General features: G+C 47.1%; 1 protein-coding gene across 2 annotated transcripts in view; it reads right to left on the reverse strand.

The window, feature by feature from the left end:
- Window positions 1–7,137: 7,137 nt before the first annotated feature.
- Window positions 7,138–20,621, reverse strand: part of TMLHE (trimethyllysine hydroxylase, epsilon) — a 76,419-nt gene continuing 62,935 nt past the window's right edge. For both annotated transcript variants that reach the window (XM_068249542.1, XM_068249543.1), the window contains 2 exons: window positions 13,248–13,386; window positions 7,138–8,512 (listed from right to left, as the gene is read on the reverse strand). In XM_068249542.1, coding sequence (XP_068105643.1) covers window positions 8,381–8,512; window positions 13,248–13,386 — 271 coding nt within the window. In that variant the 3' untranslated portion in view covers window positions 7,138–8,380. The remainder of the gene's footprint in view (window positions 8,513–13,247; window positions 13,387–20,621) is intronic.

Consider the following 20,621-nt stretch of genomic DNA (forward strand, 5'->3'; position numbering starts at 1 on the left):
CTACAAGTCCCATGAGGCATTGCAGTACTCTGACAGCTCTAAGCATAACTCAGGGAGGCAGAGGCATGATGGGATTTGTAGTTTTGTCACAGCTGGAGTGCCAAGGTTAGCCATCACAGTCCTAGGTGAAATTTTTTACACCTTATCAATTAAGTGCCTTTTCAGCCACCAGCAAGCAGGAACATACTCAATGTAATTCTGACAGTACTTTTTTACCCACTTTTTGGTATTTTTCAATGGCGGAATGCTGAAAAGTTGCTTTAAACAGAAGATGAAAAATTTTCCCTTGGAAAAAAGTTGAAAAAGTGAAATGAATATAGGGAATGTGTCTGATCCTGAATCAGGGTAATTCATGCAAAATTGGGTATCCTGAAGAATGTATTATATATTACTATGTGTCATTGTGGTGCCCATTCTCGAAATCCATCCCTGACTGTTATTTAGTATTTATAGAGCACTAACATCTTCCGCAGCGCTGTGCAGAGTATATTGTCTTGTCACTTACCTGTCCCTCAGAGGGGATCACAGCCTGATGTCTATGTATGTAACGTGTTGTGTATGTATCCTAGTCTAGGGCCAATTTACAGGGAAGCTAATGAACTTATCTGTATATTTTTGGGATATGGGAAGAAACTGGAGTACCCAGAGGAAACCCACGCAGACATGGGGAGAACATACAAAGTACATGCAGATAGTGCTCTGGCTGGGATTTGAACCAGGGACCGAGTGCTGCAAGGTGAGTGCACTAACCACTACTCAACCATGCGGCCTTACTGTTGTAAGAAAATGCTTAATCAAAAAGCAGTAACTGTATGGTCAGAAACTTCGGTGCACAGCTCATTATTCAGCTGTTCAGATTTAGGATCCTTTCAGCTGCTGTTGCATCAATCACAATGGAAAATAGAATTACACGATTACGAGACGCAATTCTATTTCTCTGGTATGTTCACATGGCATCAGCAGTGCGGCAGCTTCCATCAGAGTAAGGCACAACATGCGCATTCACAGTGGTAGTGAAGCATACTGGCAATGTACTGTGCAATGCCACTTATGGCCACTGTTGCATTGTTATCCTATTGCAATGCAGCGTGCATAGTAAGAAAGGCAAAACAAAACTCCCTGGGAAGACATACCCAGAGCCCAGCTATACCTCAAAGGGGAAAATACCCTTCCTGACCCCACATGCCAGTCACATGCTGCATGAAAGGGTGAGAGGAAGCTTCGCATGAATTGTAGTTACGCCACTGCTGCTGGTCTTAGTTTGCTTCGCTTTCTACACTGACACACACTGAGTCCAAGATGGTATTACATTTCGTTCGCTTGCGTTATCAGTTGTGCACTATTTCTACTCACACATGTATGCACTTTATTAAGGAGTCTGAAGCAATTAAAAAAAAAAAAAAAAAAGATACTCACCTAAGGAGAGGGAAGGCTCTGGGTCCTGTAGAGTCTTCCCGCTCCTCTCATGGTGCCACAGTTCCATCGCTGGCTTCCGTTAGTCTCCGACCAATGGGTTGGAGACTGCTCTCTGCTGCTGCGGAGGCTTCGGCAGTGCAAGTGCTTCCGAAGATGGGCCACTCTGTACTGCGGACACAATCCTGCTCTCTTATGCATGCGCAGTACAGAGCCACCTATCTTCAGAAAAAGCACTCATGCTCCTGAAGACTGCTGAAGCTTCCCGCAGCAGGGGATTTAAATGAGGGCTCCTGCGCTGCAAGGCATGGACCATGAGAGAAAAGGAAAGGCTCTTTAGGACTCAGAGCCTTCCCTCTCCTGATTGGGGATGTACTGTATAGCACTTCATCTTATGTTTGGTTATAACGTATGGCTATGGTCTACCTCGCAAGCACTAAGCACTTTTATATAGCCTATTGTACTAATTCCTTGGGGCTGTTTATAGATATACTTCTACCTCAATAGCACTGGGCACTTTATTTAATGTCATTATGCTGCTAATGGTTATTATCTACTTCAGGAACACTAAGCACGCTTTGTTGCTGCTATAATTTTGTGACCAACTGCAAGTAATTTGTATTATTGCTAGACTTGCATTATACACTATGTGGCTAAATATGGCAATATGAATATGGATTTAATATTTCCTGGTTTGTCATGTGTACAGTTATTGCTGTTCCCTGTCCAGCATGTCCCATTCTGTTTTTACATGACTTTAAAGAGAACCCAAGGTGTGTTTAAAGAATGTTATCTGCATACAGAGGCTGGATCTGCCTATACAGCCCAGCCTCTGTTGCTATCCCAAACCCCACTAAGGTCCCCCTGCACTCTGCAATCCCTCATAAATCACAGCCATGCTGTGAGGCTGTGTTTACATTTGTAGTGTCAGTCTCAGCTGCTCCCCCGCCTCCTGCATAGCTCCGGTCCCTGCCCCCGTCCCTTCCCTCCAATCAGCAGGGAGGGAAGGGATGCAGGCGGGGACTGAAGTTCTGCAGGAGGTGGGGAGAGCAGCAGACTGACACTATAGAGATACACACAGCCAGCTCTGACAAGCTGTTTGTCAGCAGCGTGGCTGTGATTTATGAGAGATTGCGCAAAAAAGTGGGATCAGCGCATCACCAGGCCGCCTCTGAATGGCCTCTGCTCAGAGATGCGCTGAGCCCCCCCATAAACTACAAACGCACCTTGAACCCAAACAGAGGCTCTGCATATACACCAAAGGCAAAACTGTTAAGTGGGAGCAGCTGACCAGAAATAAAATTAAAACATAGCAAAGAAATGAACAGCGCTACTTAAAGGGAAGGTTCAGGGAGAGTGGGTAAAAAAAAAAAAAAAATCAAATTCCACTTACCTGGGGCTTCCTCCAGCCCGTGGCAGGCAGGAGGTGCCCTCACCGCCGCTCCGCAGGCTCCCGGTGGTCTCCGGTGGCGCGCCCGACCTGGCCAGGCCGGCTGCCAGGTCGGGCTCTTCTGCACTCCAAGGCCCGGAACTTCTGCGTCCCACGCCGGCGCTCTGACATCATCGGACATCCTCCGGGCTCTACTGCGCATGCGCAGAACTACTGCGCTTGCGCAGTAGAGCACGGAGGACGTCCGATGACGTCAGAGCGCCGGCGTGGGACGCAGAAGTTCCGGGCCTTGGAGCGCAGAAGAGCCCGACCTGGCAGCCGGCCTGGCCAGGTCGGGCGCGCCACCGGAGACCACCGGGAGCCTGCGGAGCAGCGGCGAGGGCACCTCCTGCCTGCCACGGGCTGGAGGAAGCCCCAGGTAAGTGGAATTTGATTTTTATTTTTTGCCCACCCTCCCTGAACCTTTCCTTTAAAAACAGATGAGTGCTTACCTGCAAAAGAGTGCAAGCCCCACTTATGGGATAAAATACACACTGAGCATACACATGACCTGTCTACCACTTGGAGGATGTTAGTTTCCTATAACAGCTTGCATGCAACTTGTCCCTCCCACTGTCGAAGAAGTCTTTCCTCCATGGGAGGGGACCTAACACTAACTAAATCCTACCTATGCATATGCATAGCCTGGGCGCGCTACCAAGTAAAATTGAAAATTGCGCAAAAAAGTGGGATCAGCGCATCACCAGGCCGCCTCTGAATGGCCTCTGCTTAGAGATGCGCTGATGAAGGGATGCAGGCGGGGACTGGAGTTCTGCAGGAGGCGGGGAGAGCAGCAGACTGACACTATAGAGATACACACAGCCAGCTCTGACAAGCTGTTTGTCAGCAGCGTGGCTGTGATTTATGAGGGATTGCAGAGTGCAGGGGGACCTTAGGGGGGTTTGGGATAGCAACAGAGGCTGGGCTGTATAGGCAGATCCAGCCTCTGTATGCAGATAATATTCTTCAAACCCACCTCGTGTTCTCTTTAAATCTTTTTTCTACAGCCACAAATTAAACTGATCTTTTGTCTCCGATCTGTTTATTCCTTTTCTTTCCTCACATATAAGTTAGGGGGTGTTTAAAGGGCACCTGAAGCAAGAAAAAGTGCCCCTATGGGGTACTCACCTCTGGGTCCTAAAGAAGCTTTAAGGTTAGGATAGTAGGGTGTAGGGTTCAGTGTGAGAATGGAGTTTTATTTAACTGTAGTAAAATATCATTACTTACTACTGATATTTTACTATCATCATTTGCACTCTAAGAGTAGAATATTGGTAAATTTGCATATACAGGTAGTCCCCAACTTACCAACGACCCGCCGATACAAACTGCATGGATTCAGTGTTTCCATGGTAACGAGCTAAAAAAAAAAAATTCAAATTGGACTTGTAGTTTTAGAGAAAATCGATTTAAAAAAAAAAAAATCAAAGAAAAAAAAAAATGTCTTTTAAACTTGTATAAGCAGGCACAGAGGGCAGAGGTGACACAGAGGGGGGCACTAGAGGCACAGGGGACAAAGATAGCACATTGTTCCGACTTAACAGATTCAGGTTAAGAACAAACCTACAATCCCTATCTCGTTCGTTACCCAGGGACTACCTGTATTCTACTATTAACTTTTTTCCATACACCCCTTTTTTCCCTCAAGTATATTGTGGGTCTGTTTTGAACCAACAGTATCCCATCACCACACAGTTTCTGTAATGCTGAACATATATTTTCATCACCAACGCCGATTTTTCTAGCAACTTTTTGTAATCTTTCTCTGCCTCGCAAACAGGCCCCCGCTTTCTGTAAATCCGACAAACTCACAAAACACAAGGAAGCAAGAATGTGATTCGCAAATTTATTAGCAACAAGAGACAATTAAAGTAAGTCTAGTCTCATACAAATCAAAAGGCACTTGATTGGCTTGTGATAAAAACCTTGTATGATGGTGACAAAGTGTACAACGACGATTTTCATTCATGAATTACTATCATTTTGCAGCAATTCTTTGAAAGAGGAGTCACTGATATTCACAGTAAATAGTCCCAAAAGCAAAGGTCCCCTAAACTCTGCCTCTCGACCCACCTTCATGTGATAAGAGGTGCTGAACAACGTGGTGCACTAAGTAAAATTCATGAGGAGGAATTAAAAACCTTGAAGTGAACATGCGAAAAGGCCCCTACTTTTCCCCTGACCATGGAAGCCAAGATTACATACTTATTAACCACAGTTACATTTTTTAACAGTATAGTGCATAGATACGTTCCTTCTCCCTTCATAACAGGAGGTTAAAGGGAACCAGAGGCCCCAAAAAAAAGGTTCTATACATACCTGGGGCTTCCTCCAGCCCCATACGCACAGATCGCTCCCACGTCGCCATCCTCCGCTTCCTGTATCCGACGGTGCCGGGTCCCGTAGTTTCGGCCAGTCGGTGGCAGCACGCGGCCAATTGTCCGCATCACAGGGGCTCCCGGCATACCCTTACGCGTGCAGCTGCCTACTGCGCAGCCGCACGCGTAAAGGTATGGAGGGAGCCCCTGCTCACGCGGACTTGGAAGCATACTTTTCATTGCCTGTATGCTCTACCTGTATGCGACGATAACAGGGCATCAAGTTGTGTTGCGACTTTTTTGGGGTGTTGCATTGTAATTTGCGATGCGACTTTAAGGTCACATGAAACCGCAACGTCCTACTGTGAAAGAGGCCTCAAATTAACAGACCACTACGAATGACTGGCATCTCTTAAGCAGAGTTTCCCAACCTTGCCCTCAAGGCCCATCAACAGTATGTTTTGCCAGAAACTACAACCATTCACAGATGGTGTAATCAGTGTTTCAGAAAAGCCGATAAACTACCACTGGATTTCCACAAAACATGAGCCTTGAGGACAGGGTTGGAGAACACATCTTACAGGACTTTCAATTGAGGAATACAGAGCACATGAGAATGCTAGAAAGCCTGAAGTCTGCCAAGTATATCTTGTTACACTTGTCATAGCTATGTGGAGGACTTTAACTGCTGAACTGGACCTTACCCATCCCACCCCAAAACATTCATTTCAGCTGCGTATGCCTTTTTAGAGTGTTTACAGTAATAAAAAAAATGGTGCCCGCTAGCATTTTAATTAGGTACTTTAGAAATAACTTTCTGGCTCATTAGCAAGCACAAGAACCCTGTAGGTGCAATAAGACTGCATCCGTACAACTCTTCCACACACACACACAAAAAAAACAACAAAAAAACAGACTCCACCAGTAGACCACAGCGAAAGCAAGACTGTAGAGAGAGTTCACAGTTCAGAAGCATGAGGGACTCTTTCCATGTATACCTGGGAAATCGCCCTCCATCAATTAATGGACCTTCGTGTGTCTAACACTGTATATAACTGAAAATAATACTGTGTGAAAATATACTGTTGAGGTTAAAAAGTGTAAATCCTTAAAGTCACACCCAAGCAAGTGTAATATTTTGGTATTGGTGGTCCCAGCAAGCTGATAGCTCCTAGCAACAAGAGGTCCATTGGCAAGTTGTCCCTGTTATATTTGGTTTCTCTCTACCCACCTAGAAAGATTAACACCTAGGTGGCACCCTCTTGTGGCTGGACTATACAGTTACTCCAGTCTCTGGCAACGAACCCATGGAGGTAGCATGACACCATAAAGCTATTATACGGCCGTGGCCGATTTCTGAAAATAAGCTTGGTGGACCTATTTGGTCACTTGAGATCCTAAGGGACACAAGGAGGCAGCAAAGTAACAGAATTCAGAATTGAAATACAAATTTTAGTGAAGTTTGCATTTTATATGACAGTACTGAAGCAGATTGGCAAACAGTGCATAGGAGAAAAGCTGAAAAAAATTGTTGCTCATAAATCAGAAGTTTGCAGGCACTTTAAAGCACAACTGAAGCCATAGGGATACGGAAGCTGCCATCCTTTTAAGCTATACCAGTTGCCTGGCTATCCTGCTAATCTTCTGCCTTAAATACCTTAAAGGAGTTATCAGGCAATTACTGTTAAAGGGCTACTTACTTGGGGGCTTTGTCCAGCCCCAAGCTCCCCCAGCATGTCCCTCGCCGCAACTCAACGCAGTTGTTTACTGCCTCTGCCTCCCGTTCTGCAGTGAGGACGTCAGGCTGACCTCCAGGTCGGCCTGTACTGCGCCTGCGCGAGCAGCACTGTCAATCACCGCCACGTGGGCTGGAGCGTACTGCGCCTGCGCTGTCCGCTCCAGTCCACGTGGTGGTGATTGATAGCGCCGCTCGCGCAGGCGCAGTACAGGCCGACCTGGTGGTCGGCCCGACATCACTGCGGACCGGGAGGCAGCGAACGCCTGTGGCGAGGGACTTGCTGGGAGCTTGAGGCTGGATAAAGCCCCGGGGTAAGTGGCGCTTATTTTAACAGTAATTGCTTGATAACCCCTTTAAAAAAAGTCTGTAATTAACAAAAAAAAAAAAAAATCCCTCAGGGGTATACTTGTCTCGGGAGGTGGAAGCCTCTGGATCCTAAGGAGGCTTCCCCCGTTGTCCTCTGCGCCTCCGTTAGCCTGCCCAGGGTCCCCAGAAGTGCAGCGATGTAAATATCTACCTCTCCGCAATCCTGCGCAGGCGTACTAGCAGCTTTTCTTTCGTATAAGGCGGAAATAGCCAAACCCAATTGATCCGCTCTACTGCGCAGGCACAAGTCCTTTTGCGCCTGCGCAGATACGATCGGGCTCCGCTATTTCCACCTAGCCCAAAGGAAGAGCCGCTACTGCGCCTGTGCCGAATCCCGGAGAGGTAAATATATCAAGCCTTGTCAGGCTTGTTGAGCGAGGATTGCGGGAGGATTCGGAGAAGACAGCGCTGGATTGCCTGCAGCTACAGGGATGGGGGAAGCCTCACTGGGACTCTGAGGCTTCTCCCTCCCGAGGTAGGTACCCCCAGGGGACTTTAGTCTCTTTAAGCCATAGACCCTGAACAAGCATAGAGCACACCAGGGGTTTCTTACATTGTCAGATCTGACAAGATTAGCTGCATGCTTGTTTCGGGTGTTATTCAGACACTACTGCAGCCAAACAGATCAGCAGGTCTGCCAGGCAACTGGTATAGTTTAAAAGGAAATAAATATGGCAGCCTCTATATTCTTCTTACTTCAGTTGTCCTTGAAAGCCGCACCACAAGGTTGGCACAATCCCAGTTTTCTGTATTTTTAATATCACAGGACAGGTGTAACGCTACCTGACTGCTAAACGTACCATCAGCACTGGTGAATTCATCCAGTTTTATATCAGCTACATTCATTAAGTGATTTTCAACAACTATGGCTGGAATTTCTTTCAGAGCAGCAATACAGTCAATTTAGGACCTTATACAGCAATAGAATGAAGGCGGTGTAAAGCAAGCTGAGTATTCTGAGGAAATTAGTAACCAATCTCATCAAGGACTTCAAGCTTGAGGATCCACCGGCTACAAGCAAGTGAAATCATCATCATGTGACACAACTTGTGTGATTTGGTTTAGTGCCACTGTCTGTATAATGGTCCAGAAATGCTGGCTCTCTCTAAAGGCCACTCAGGCTTTCAAGCCTAGAATGCGGGCAACATTAAGCACATCATCCCTATTGATGTAGCAGCCACAAAGCTGGCGGTAGCCTGTGAAAGCCTCTCGACCATGCAGGACTCTCCAGTTATCCACAAACAGAACCTGAAAGAAAAAACGTTGTAGGAGTTGGAATTTAATACAGCAAACCCTGTCACATGCATTGCAATAAGCACTTCCTGGGTCGCGGCTTGGCTTCCTATTGGAGGAAGCTAACAGAGGCGGAGAGCGGCGGGGGGAGTGTGTTATCGAGAGGGAGATGCTACGAGGCTGATTGACAAGTCTCACATAAACAAAGCAGGCTAGCGACAAGCTAGCCTTGTGATCTTTTAAGGGGGGGACAGCAGAGTGAGGGGGGGGGGGGGGCTGGCAGTGGCGATACAATGACCCAGAGGCATGTCATTGTGCACAGGACGTCTCTGGGTCCTATTAGGATTTCAGTATGCCGCCTCGGGTTGAGGTCTTGAGGAACCCACATGGATTTCTGAAAACTTTTGCTGTTAGATTTAATTTTACCTAAGATTACATCTTCTATGAACCTAATATCTGGTTGCCCTATATAGATATGCAAATAGGCTTTATTACTAGGAGTTCAAACACCTTCCTGTTGTGGCTATGTGACTGTTTAGTGGTTTATCTGTTGTATCCTGTAGAGATAAGAGCTTGTAGCAGAAGCTTGTTACAATTATCAGAAAGATGTAATATCTAGGATTTGACTGAAATGAAACTTGATGGGCGCTACAGAACAGAAGTCTTTTACAATGTAAAGTTATTAAAACTGATCCCCAAAATTACTGGTAGGTCCTAAGGTTTCTGTGTTTGTTTAATTTTATAATTGTTTTTAAAGAGGAGCTGTTAGGTATAGGGTCTCAGAGAAAATAAACACGTATATCAGTAGCTAAAGATTGGCTGTACTTACATTACATATGCATTTCACTGTCCACGTTTGGATTTCACAGAATCTTTATATAGTATATGCAGAGAATGATGCTCCTGACAGCTCATGGCAGGTTCCATGTTTGTCTGTCTCCTATAAAGCCAAATGTGTCGTCATGTCCTGCCTGCTTCCTGATGTTTCCACTCACAGAAAAGCTCATACTGAATAACAGTACTGTGCAGTGAATATTAATTAGCCATGTGGCTAGGAACAATAGCGGACTCCTGCAGTGTACTCTGCCGGGAGTTTTTTCAGTGCTGTGGGCTGCTGCTTTTGTAACACGAGCCCTGTAACTTATCACTAGCAGCCGAGGGGAGGGCCCCAGAATGCTTTGCTGTATGGTATGCGGCTCTCGGCTTCTTAAGAGCTTGGGTCTAACAGCTTTGCTGATAAGCACACATCAAAACTAAGAGATTTTTAACTTCAGTAGTGCCTTTTTGACTTCCTTCTAAACTGTTTAACACAGGAGAATAGAGGTTTAAATTAGCTTTTGCAGCCTGACAGTTACTCTTTAACCACTTCCAGACCAGCGCAGTTTAAATCTATGTCCTGCGTGTGGCTGCACGGCTCTGATAGGACGTAGATTTCAACAGTAGTCGCTGCGTGGTCCTGCCGCTCTTACCGCTCTGCTTTGCCGTCAGTATGAGCCGGTCAGGAGCCGATTGGCTTACATTTATGGACAGGGTCAGGAGCCAATGAAAGCGGCTCCTGAGCGGCGCACAGAGCTCTGCCGACATAGAGGCGGCAGAGAAAGGGGCCTGCGGCGATGGGAGAGTGTCATGACTGGCGGATGTGCGGCAATTCATCGGTAAGCAGCGTTTTACAGTACCAGAAATATCTGGTCCTTAAGGGGGTAGAGACTGCTGGTACAGACGTAGTTAAAGACAAGTTAGAGGGATATGGAAGTTAACATACTGTATTTATTTAATTTTAAACAATACAAGCTGCTTGGCTGTCCTGCTAGCCATAGCCCCTGAACAAGCAGGCAGATAAGGTGTCTGCCGTCTGATTAGCTGCATGCTTGTTCCAGGCATGTGATTCAGACACTACTGATGTCAGTAAGATCAATAAGTAACTGGTATTGTTTATATGGATATACATATGGCTGCCTCCATATGCCTCTCACTTCAGCAGTCCTTTAAACCCTTAGGGCCCGTTCTCATTGGGGTGCTTTTTAGGAGTTTTCCAGAGCTTTGCTGATTGCCAGTGATCCGCAAAGCGATGTGTACAATGTATCCCTATGGGATCATTCGCACTGCAGCAGTTGCCATTTGCTGAAATCGCAGACGCGGTGCATGCAGTACAAGCACCCCAAAAATCACAATCACAAGTGTGAATGGGACCTTAAAGAGACTCTGTAACAACAAAAACCTCCCCTGGGGGGTACTCACCTCGGGTGGGGGAAGCCTCCGGATCCTAATGAGGCTTCCCACGCCGTCCTCTGTCCCACGGGGGTCTCGCTACAGCCCTCCGAACAGCCGGCGACAGAGCCGACTGTAGCTTCAATATTTACCTTTGCTGGCTCCAGCGGGACCGCTGTGGCTGCTTTCGGCACGGAAATAGACGAAAATACCCGATCTCCGTCGGGTCCGCTCTACTGCGCAGGCGCCGGAAACTTGCGCCTGCGCAGTAGAGCAGACCCGACGGCGATCGGGTATTTCCGTCTATTTCCGTGCCGACAGCCGTCAGAGCACCTGCGCAGGAGCCAGGAAGGTAAGCATTACGTCACCGCTGCACGGAGGGCTGCAGCGAGACCCCTGACGGATGGAGGACGGCGTGGGAAGCCTCATTAGGATCCGGAGGCTTCCCCCACCCGAGGTGAGTACCCCCCAGGGGACGTTTTGTAGTTACAGTTCCTCTTTAAAGGGAATCTTAAAGAGAAACTCCCACCAAGAATTGAACTTTATCCCAATCAGTAGCTGATACCCCCTTTTACATGAGAAATCTATCACTTTTCACAAACAGACCATCAGGGGGCGCTGTATGACCGATATTGTGGTGAAACCCCTCCCACACGAAGCTCTGAGTACCGAGGTAGTTCTGGCAGTTTCCTTTCTGTGAACCTGGTTGCCTTGTGGGAAATGGTTGTTTACAGCTGTTTCCAACTGCCAAAAAAAGCATGCAGCAGCTAAATCACCTGCCAACAGTAAAAATGTCACTATGTGATAAACGTTAGAATGTGAATCAGGGATTTAAAAGATTTTACAATGGGCAAACACTGACTAAATCATTTATACATAATTATTGTAAAAATTAAGCACTTTTTTTATTACATTATTTTCATTGGAGTTCCTCTTTAAGTGACATGACATGAGGAGATAGAAATTTGTATGTACAGTGTCAAGCACACACAAACATGCTGTGATGCTTTTCTTTTTTCTCGGCCTGAAAGTTAACATTCAACTATGGCACTGACCGTTTTTCTCCAGTTGGGACCCATATGCCAGGTACACACCATACAATTTTCTGTTAGATTTACCTGCCAGATTTTTTTCCAACATGTTGGATTTACCTTCCAGATTCTTTCGAACATGTTGGAAAAAAATCTGGCAGGTAAATCTAACAGAAAATCTGAAGCTGCGTACCCACATGGCGACGGACCGACACAGCGGATTGGATCTTTGAGATCCCTGATGACACTGTGCAGAGTACCGCGATCACAGAAGTCTCACTCGCGCCGCGTGACCTTGTGCTTTAACCCGGCGACAGGAAGAGGTGTCGCTAGCAACAGTAATCAAGGGGACGTCGCTGGAGCCATCGAGCGGAGAGTACACAGCTTAAAGTGTAACTGTCAGGCAGAAAATCAAAAATCAATTCTTTATCTGGTAAACAAGTAATGATGATGCTAACCAGGCAATCCAAAAGTTAAAATCATTATTACTTTTCTTGTTGATAAATGATCATTCCCCAGTTTACCTGACTCATTTGGTACACACAAAATTTGGTACACAAAAAGGAAGTTGCAGGGCATGTTGGGTCCTTTTTTGCTTCTCCATTTCCCCTCAAACTTAACTAATGCAGTCTGATTGGCTGAAGCCTATTTCCCACCTGTTTTCCCCTCCCACATCTCTGTGTTCCTCTCTGATTGGCCAATATTTCTCATGCTGAGACAATGCACTTTCTATAGTGAAGAGTGGGCAAATCAGGCAGAGGAGAGTAAGAAAGGAAATTACATCAGGATTGGCTTCAAAATGGCCACAGTTGAAATGGGAAATGCTAAGATTCTATTTTTGTACTGTAGAAAAATCACCAAAATCAAAATGTAGACAGTGAAATGCATGTTATGTAAGTAGTGCAAGTATTTATCTACATATATGTGTTGTTTTTTTTTTGCTGAGATAGTATGGCTGACAGCTCCGCTTTAACAGAAAATTGTATGGTGTGTACCTAGCATAAGGCCTTCCTGACAGAGAACTGAGCTTTTGAGAAATAGGGGATAGATAAAAAGGGAAAGACAGATGGTTTCATCAGGCTGAGAAAACAATTTTTTTTTTAATGTTCTGTTTAAAAACTTTAAAAAAGTAGAAGTGTGGGATATCTAATATGTGGGATATAAAAAAAACAAAAAACAACAACAAAAAAAATCAATCTTCTCTGACACAGACACAGCCACCAAATTAGAGAAGTCTTTTTTGTTGTGGAATAATCACTGAAAGATCCAGAGCATTTGAAGAGTGATCCCACATTAGCAGCATTGTTTAAAAAGGAAATCTAGAAACCTCTACACCCCCTCACTGCAGGGTCATTTTACAGATCAAATACCTGCTTGAGATGCAACTGGTTATGGAATTTTCCCATCAGAAACTGTGCCCACCAGTGAAGTTCATGCACCACGATGGAGGAGGATCTCTTGATACTCAGCTTGGTTAAACTGACCAAATATTTATAGTTCATTTGACCTACCTTGCCTGGTTTCAGTTTCACCCACAGTTCATTCTCAGGCCTCCTCAGCTCCGTGGTTAGTATTCGATGGGCAGTATACCAGAGATGCACTAAGTCGTAGGGCACAGTGTTGATCACAGAGCGATCATAGTTGTTGTACCTGCAAAAAAGGTTTTAGAATGGTTGGATTTTAAAGTCAGACAAGGGGTTCACTAAACTCTGATAAAGATGACACGTGCAGGCAGCACACGCTAACTGATGTGCATAACTCACTGTATAGATGCAACTACAGTGGCTTGCAAAAGTATTCGGCCCCCTTGAAGTTTTCCACATTTTGTCATATTACGGCCACAAACATGAATCAATTTTATTGGAATTCCATGTGAAAGACCAATACAAAGTGGTGTACACGTGAGAAGTGGAACGAAAATCATACATGATTCCAAACATTTAAAAAAAAAAAAAAAAAAAAAAAAAAAAAAAAAAAGGAGAAGTGTGCGTAATTATTTAGCCCCCTGAGTCAATACTTTGTAGAACCACCTTTTGCTGCAATTACAGCTGCCAGTCTTTTAGGGTATGTCTCTACCAGCTTTGCACATCTAGAGACTGAAATCCTTGCCCATTCTTCTTTGCAAAACAGCTCAGTCAGAATAGATGGACAGCGTTTGTGAACAGCAGTTTTCAGATCTTGCCACAGATTCTCGATTGGATTCCATTGTTGCCCTGGCTTTATGTTTAGGGTCGTTGTCCTGCTGGAAGGTGAACCTCCGCCCCAGTCTCAAGTCTTTTGCAGACTCCAAGAAGTTTTCTTCCAAGATTGCCCTGTATTTGGCTCCATCCCTCTTCCCATCAACTCTGACCAGCTTTCCTGTCCCTGCTGAAGAGAAGCACCCCCAGAGCATGATGCTGCCACCATCATATTTGACAGTGGGGATGGTGTGTTCAGAGTGATGTGCAGTGTTCGTTTTCCGCCACACAGAGTGTTGCATTTTGACCAAAAAGTTCCATTTTTGTCTCATCTGACCAGAGCACCACCTTCCACACGTTTGCTGTGTCCCCCACATGGCTTGTGGCAAACTTCAAACGGGACTTCTTATGCTTTTCTGTTAACAATGGCCTTCTTCTTGCCACTCTTCCATAAAGGCCAACTTTGTGCAGTGCACGACTAATAGTTGTCCTATTGACAGATTCCCCCACCTGAGCTGTAGATCTCTGCAGCTCGTCCAGAGTCACCATGGGCCTCTTGACTGCATTTCTGATCAGCGCTCTCCTTGTTCGGCCTGTGAGTTTAGATGGGCGGCCTTGTCTTGGAAGGTTTACAGTTGTGCCATACTCCTTCCATTTTTGAATGATCGCTTGAACAGTGCTCCGTGGGATGTTCAAGGCTTTGGAAATCTTTTTCTAGCCTAAGCTTGCTTTAAATTTCCCAATAACTCTATCCCTGACCTGTCTGGTGTGTTCTTTGGACTTCATGGTGTTGTTGTTCCCAATATTCTCTTAGACAACCTCTGAGGCCGTCACAGAGCAGCTGTATTTGTGCTGACATTAGATTACACACAGGTGCACTCCATTTAGTCATTAGCACTCATCAGGCAATGTCTATGGGCAGCTGACTGCACTCAGACCAAAGGGTATTTGTAAAAAAATGTTTGGAATCATGTATGTATTTTGGTTCCACTTCTCACGTGTACACCACTTTGCATTGGTCTTTGGTTCCACTTCTCACGTGTACACCACTTTGCATTGGTCTTTCACGTGGAATTCCAATAACATTGATTCATGTTTGTGGCAGTAATGTGACAAAATGTGGAAAACTTCAAGGGGGCCGAATACTTTTGCAAGCCACTGTATATTGTGGTTTGCACAAGTAGCTTAGGTGATGCATATACAATATGAGTTATTAAAATATATGTAAAATGCTACATAATTTGCGTAAAGCCCGGTAAACAACAACATGTTCTGCCTGCACCCTTTAACTTTTCCCGGGTTTAAGGAATTTTGTTAATATCCTTCACCTATCCTATGATTCTCCACACTGCAATACTGTTACACCCTACCCCTAAAAAAAAATATCTAAAATATACATACATACCACCTTTAACCATTTTACTCTAATGGGAACCATCAAGCACACAGCTGGACCAGGACAAGACAGTATGCAGCTTTCCACCCTACAAATGTTTGTGCCACCTATAAAAGGATCTAAGAAAAAGAAATGCAGACTCAAAAGTATACTAGGAATTACAAGAACAGTTCCAAGGTACAAAAATAATACAATGGTTAGGTAATTTTAAATGGGTCTTTTTTTAACTAGCAGCACAGCTTCCATGCTCTATTTTTCGGCACCATTCACAACTGAAACTTATGAGTAGAGGTGTACCGAACGGTTCGCCGGCGAACGGTTCCAGGCGAACATTGGGGGTTCGCGTTCGCCTGCGACAGGCGAACTTTTCCGGAAGTTCGATTCGCCCCATAATGCACTATGAGGGTCAACTTTGACCCTCTGCATCACAGTCAGCAGGCACATTGTAGCCATTCAGGCTACAGTAAGCCCTGGAGCCCCCCCCCCCCCCCTTATATAAGGCAGCCTCCGGCGGCCATTACAGTCACTCGTGTGCCTGCTAGAGAGAGGAAAGGGACAGCTGCTGCAGACTTTTTCTCTTAGGGACAGATTAGTTAGGTTCTAGGCTGCTTTGCTTGTTCCTGACTGATTAATATTGCTTTTAAAGCACCCAGCAACAGCTCTTTTCAGAGCTCAACCTGTACATTTTTTTTTTTCTGACACTTTTGTTGCATGCACAGCCTTGCTAATTGATAGTGTGTGTGCCACTGCCAGCAGCCCAGCACATTCAGTGACTGACTGCCTGTGTGTGTGACAGGGAGCTGCACATTGTACTACCCAGTACTGCATATACCCCAGTACCTGTTGTGTTTACTTAACCCACCTCATCACTGCATATACCTAGCTTAGTGTTGAGTGAACCCAGCTCACTGCATCTAACTACCCAGTACCTGTTGTGTTTACTTAACCCACCTCATCACTGCATATACCTAGCCTTGTGTTGAGTGAACCCAGCTCACTGCATCTAATTACCTGTTGTGTTGAGTGTGAACCCACCTGGCCACCTCACTGCATCTAACTACCTGTTGTGTTGAGTGAGAACCCACCTCACTGCATCTTAAGTACCTTTACTGTTGAGTGAACCCAGCTCACTGCATCTAACTACCTGTTGTGTTGAGTGTGAACCCACCTGGCCACCTCACTGCATCTAACTACCTGTTGTGTTGAGTGAGAACCCACCTCACTGCATCTTAAGTACCTTTACTGTTGAGTGAACCCAGCTCACTGCATCTAACTACCCAGTACCTGTTGTGTTTACTTAACCCACCTCATCACTGCATATACCTAGCCTTGTGTTGAGTGAACCCAGCTCACTGCATCTAACTACCTGTTGTGTTGAGTGTGAACCCACCTGGCCACCTCACTGCATCTAACTACCTGTTGTGTTGAGTGAGAACCCACCTCACTGTATCTTAAGTACCTTTACTGTTGAGTGAACCCAGCTCACTGCATCTAACTACCTGTTGTGTTGAGTGAGAACCCACCTCACTGCATATAGCTAGCATACCCCCGAGATGGACAAAATGGACAAACCAGGTAGAGGAAGAGGTAGAGGCAGACCCAGAGGAAGGCCACCAGGCACCGGCAGGTCTGTGGCTGTGCGAGGTGGTGTTGCTGTGATTTCATGCGGACCTGCCCCAAAATACAGTTCTCAGAAGAAAGCACGTGCCATCACTTCCCAAAATCGTAAGGAGGTGATTGAGTATTTAACACAGAACACCTCATCTCCCGCAGCCACCAGCGCTACAACAAGCACCACTTCCGCTGCATTTGACACTTCGCAGGAGTTATTTGGTGGTGGTGGTGAAATCACTGATTCCCAGCCACTACTGCAACAACAACAAGAAGGCGCAGGTACACCACCTCATACGCCTGAGTTAGGTGGCGATAGTATGGACGTAACGTGTGTGGATGGGGATGGTGGTGGACCACCTGAAGTTGGTGCACTTGAGGAGGTGTCTGAGGAAAGCGCAGCTGGCCAGGAGGATTATGATAAAGATTATACGGATACCACATATGTTCCCGGTAGAGGAGATGACCAGGGGGACGGTTCAGAGGAGGAGTCAGAGAGGAGTAGGAGGAGACGACTCCATGATAGAAGCAGAGGGAGCTCGTCCTCAGAAACAGCTGGGGGCAGTGTCCGGTGCCATGTATCGCCAGCTATGGCCAGGGAGCACACATGCCCTTCAACGTCAGCTGCTGCTGATGCCACCGTAGCGCCATCACCCCAGGGAGGCTCAGCGGTTTGGAAATTTTCTCACGTGTGTGTCTCAGATCGGAGCAAAGCCATCTGTTGTCTCTGCCAGCAAAAATTGAGCCGTGGAAAGGCCAACTCTCACGTAGGGACAAGTGCCTTACGAAGGCACCTGGAGAGAAGGCACAAACAGCTATGGCAAGAACACCTGAGTAAAAGCAGCACTCCTCAAAAGACAAGCCAAACTCCTTCTCCTCTTCCTCCTTCAGGTGCATCGTCTTCATCCACTTTCTCCCTTGCACCTTCACAGCCACCCTCCTCCACACCGCCTCTTTCCTTGAGCGGTTCCTTCTTCTCTGCCCACAGCAGTACCCAGCTGTCCGTGAAGGAAGTATTTGAGCGAAAGAAGCAAATGTCTGCCAGTCACCCTCTTGCCCGGCGTCTGACAGCTGGCGTGGCGGAATTATTAGCTCGCCAGCTATTACCATACAAGCTGGTGGAGTCGGAGGCTTTCCTTAAGTTTGTGGCCATTGGTACACCGCAGTGGAAGATACCAGGCCGCAATTATTTTTCTCAAAAGGCCATACCCAAACTGTACCGTGCAGTTGAGAGGCAAGTGGTGTCATCTCTGGCACACAGCGTTGGGTCAAGGGTCCACCTGACCACGGATGCCTGGTCTGCCAAGCACGGGCAGGGCTACTACATTACATACACAGCCCATTGGGTCAACCTGGTGACCGATGGCAGCAAGCAGGGAGTACGTGGCTGCGCAGAGGACCGACTTGTCACACCTCCACGGCTTGCAGGCAGGCCTCCAGCCACCTCCTCTCTACCTGCTATCACCGCTTCGCTTTCGTCATCCTCCTCCTCCTCCTCCTTGGCTGGTGCCGCCATCTCCTCCCCAGCTACACAGCCCCAGCACCCCAGGGCCTATGCTGCATGCCAGGTGCGACGGTGTCATGCAGTGTTAGACATGTCTTGCCTGAAAGCGGAGTCACACTGGAGCAGCTCTCCTGGCTGCTCTTAAACAGGTGGAGCAATGGCTGACCCCGCACAAGCTTGAGATCGGCAACGTGGTGTGTGACAACGGCAGCAATCTCATTGCTGCGTTGAATTTGGGAAAGCTGACACACATACCCTGCATGGCACATGTGCTTAATCTGGTCGTGCAAAGATTTGTGTCCAAGTACCCAGGCTTAGAGGACGTCCTAAAGCAGGCCAGGAAGTTGTGTGGGCATTTCAGGCGCTCTTACAAGGCCATGGCACGCTTTGCAGAGATTCAACGTAGAAACAACTTGCCGGTGAGACGCCTGATTTGCGATAGCCCGACTCGCTGGAATTCCACCCTGCTGATGTTCTCTCGCCTGCTAGACCAGGAGAAAGCAGTCACCCACTACCTGTATCATTACAGTACAAGGACACAATCTGGGAGGATGGGGATGTTGTGGCCCAACAACTGGACACTGATGCGAAATGCATGCAGGGTCATGGAGCCCTTTGAGGAGGTGACCAAACTGGTGAGTCGCGATGAGGGCATCATCAGCGACTTGATCCCCCTATGCCTACTTCCTGGAGCGTGCCGTGCGTAGAGTGGTGGATACAGCTGTGGAGGAGCGTGAACAAGAAGAGTTAGGGCAGCAGGATTCATTGGAGCCATTTACACACGAACCCGATGTTTCCACAACACCGGCGGCAGCACAGAGGGGGGAGGAGGAAGAAGAGGAGTCGTGTGGGGAAGGAGAGGAGTCAGACTCTGATGATGGTGATGATGAGGAAGGTGTTTCTGTGGAGGAGGAAGAGGCGGCGGAAGGAGAACAACCGCGGCAGCCATCACAGGGGGCTTCTGCTGCTCCACGTTCCCGTGGTATTGTTCGTGGCTGGGGGGAGGAAGTGGAGTTGCGTCCCGTCACTAAGGAAGAGCAAGAGGAGATGGAGAGTACCTCTGCATCCAGCTTTGTGCAGATGTCCTCTTTCATGTTGTCCAGCCTGTTGAGGGACCCCCGTATCAAAAAACTCAAGACGAATGACCTGTACTGGGTGGCCACGCTACTAGACCCTCGGTACAGGCACAAAGTGGCGGACCTCTTACCAACTCAACAAAAGGCGGAAAGGATGCAGCACTTGCAGAACAAGCTGTCGATGATGCTTTACAATGCGTTTAAGGGTGATGTGGCTGCACAACGCAATCAAGGTACCACTGGCAGTAACCCTCCACCTCCCAAGTCCACGCAGGCAAGAACAGGACGCTCCAGCGATCTCAGGGTGATGTCGGACATGCGGACGTTCTTTAGTCCAACTCCTCGCCATAGTCCTTCCGGATCCACCCTCCACCAACGCCTGGACCGGCAGGTAGCCGACTACCTGGCCTTGAGTGTGGATGTAGACTCTGCGAAAAGCGACGATGAACCCTTGGACTACTGGTTGCGCAGGCTTGACCTGTGGCCAGAGCTGTCCCAATTTGCCATACAACTTCTCTCTTGCCCTGCCGCAAGCGTCCTGTCAGAAAGGACCTTCAGTGCAGCTCCGTAAAACATTCTTGGCAAATGCTTTCGACTTGGTTTGTCTTCCGCTGGCTCAAGGGTCCATCTGACCACAGATGCCTGGTCTGCAAAGCACGGTCAGGGCAGCTACAGCATGGGTCTCAGCAGGCTCCCACTTCGGGCCGCAATCCAACCTTCATTCCCCGCGGTGACAATGGCAGACTTGCCCTCCATAACGGATTCCCGTTAAAGGATTTAAAGTTAATTCATTTCAAATACACAGCAGGGCCTCGAAAGTCCGCCTCCTGTATTGTTATTTTTGGTCACTACCTCGGAGCGGGCGTGCATGCCTACCTGCTGCCCTCCTTGGATGTGTAGTGGTAGCCGTTTCTCAGGCTCCACACCGGATTCCATCCCTCATTCCCCGGCCATTACCCGGGATCACAAATGACAGACTTGCCCGCCTCCATATGATTCTCGTGAAAGGAATGTGGTGTCATCTCTGCCCGCCATAACTGGTTCTCGTTAAAGGATTTAAAGTACATTCATTTCAAATACACAGCAGGGCCTCGAAAGTCCTCCTCCTGTATTGTTATTTT

Source organism: Hyperolius riggenbachi, chromosome 8 (genome assembly GCF_040937935.1).
Source record: "Hyperolius riggenbachi isolate aHypRig1 chromosome 8, aHypRig1.pri, whole genome shotgun sequence".
In the NCBI taxonomy this organism is placed as follows: Eukaryota; Metazoa; Chordata; class Amphibia; order Anura; family Hyperoliidae; genus Hyperolius; species Hyperolius riggenbachi.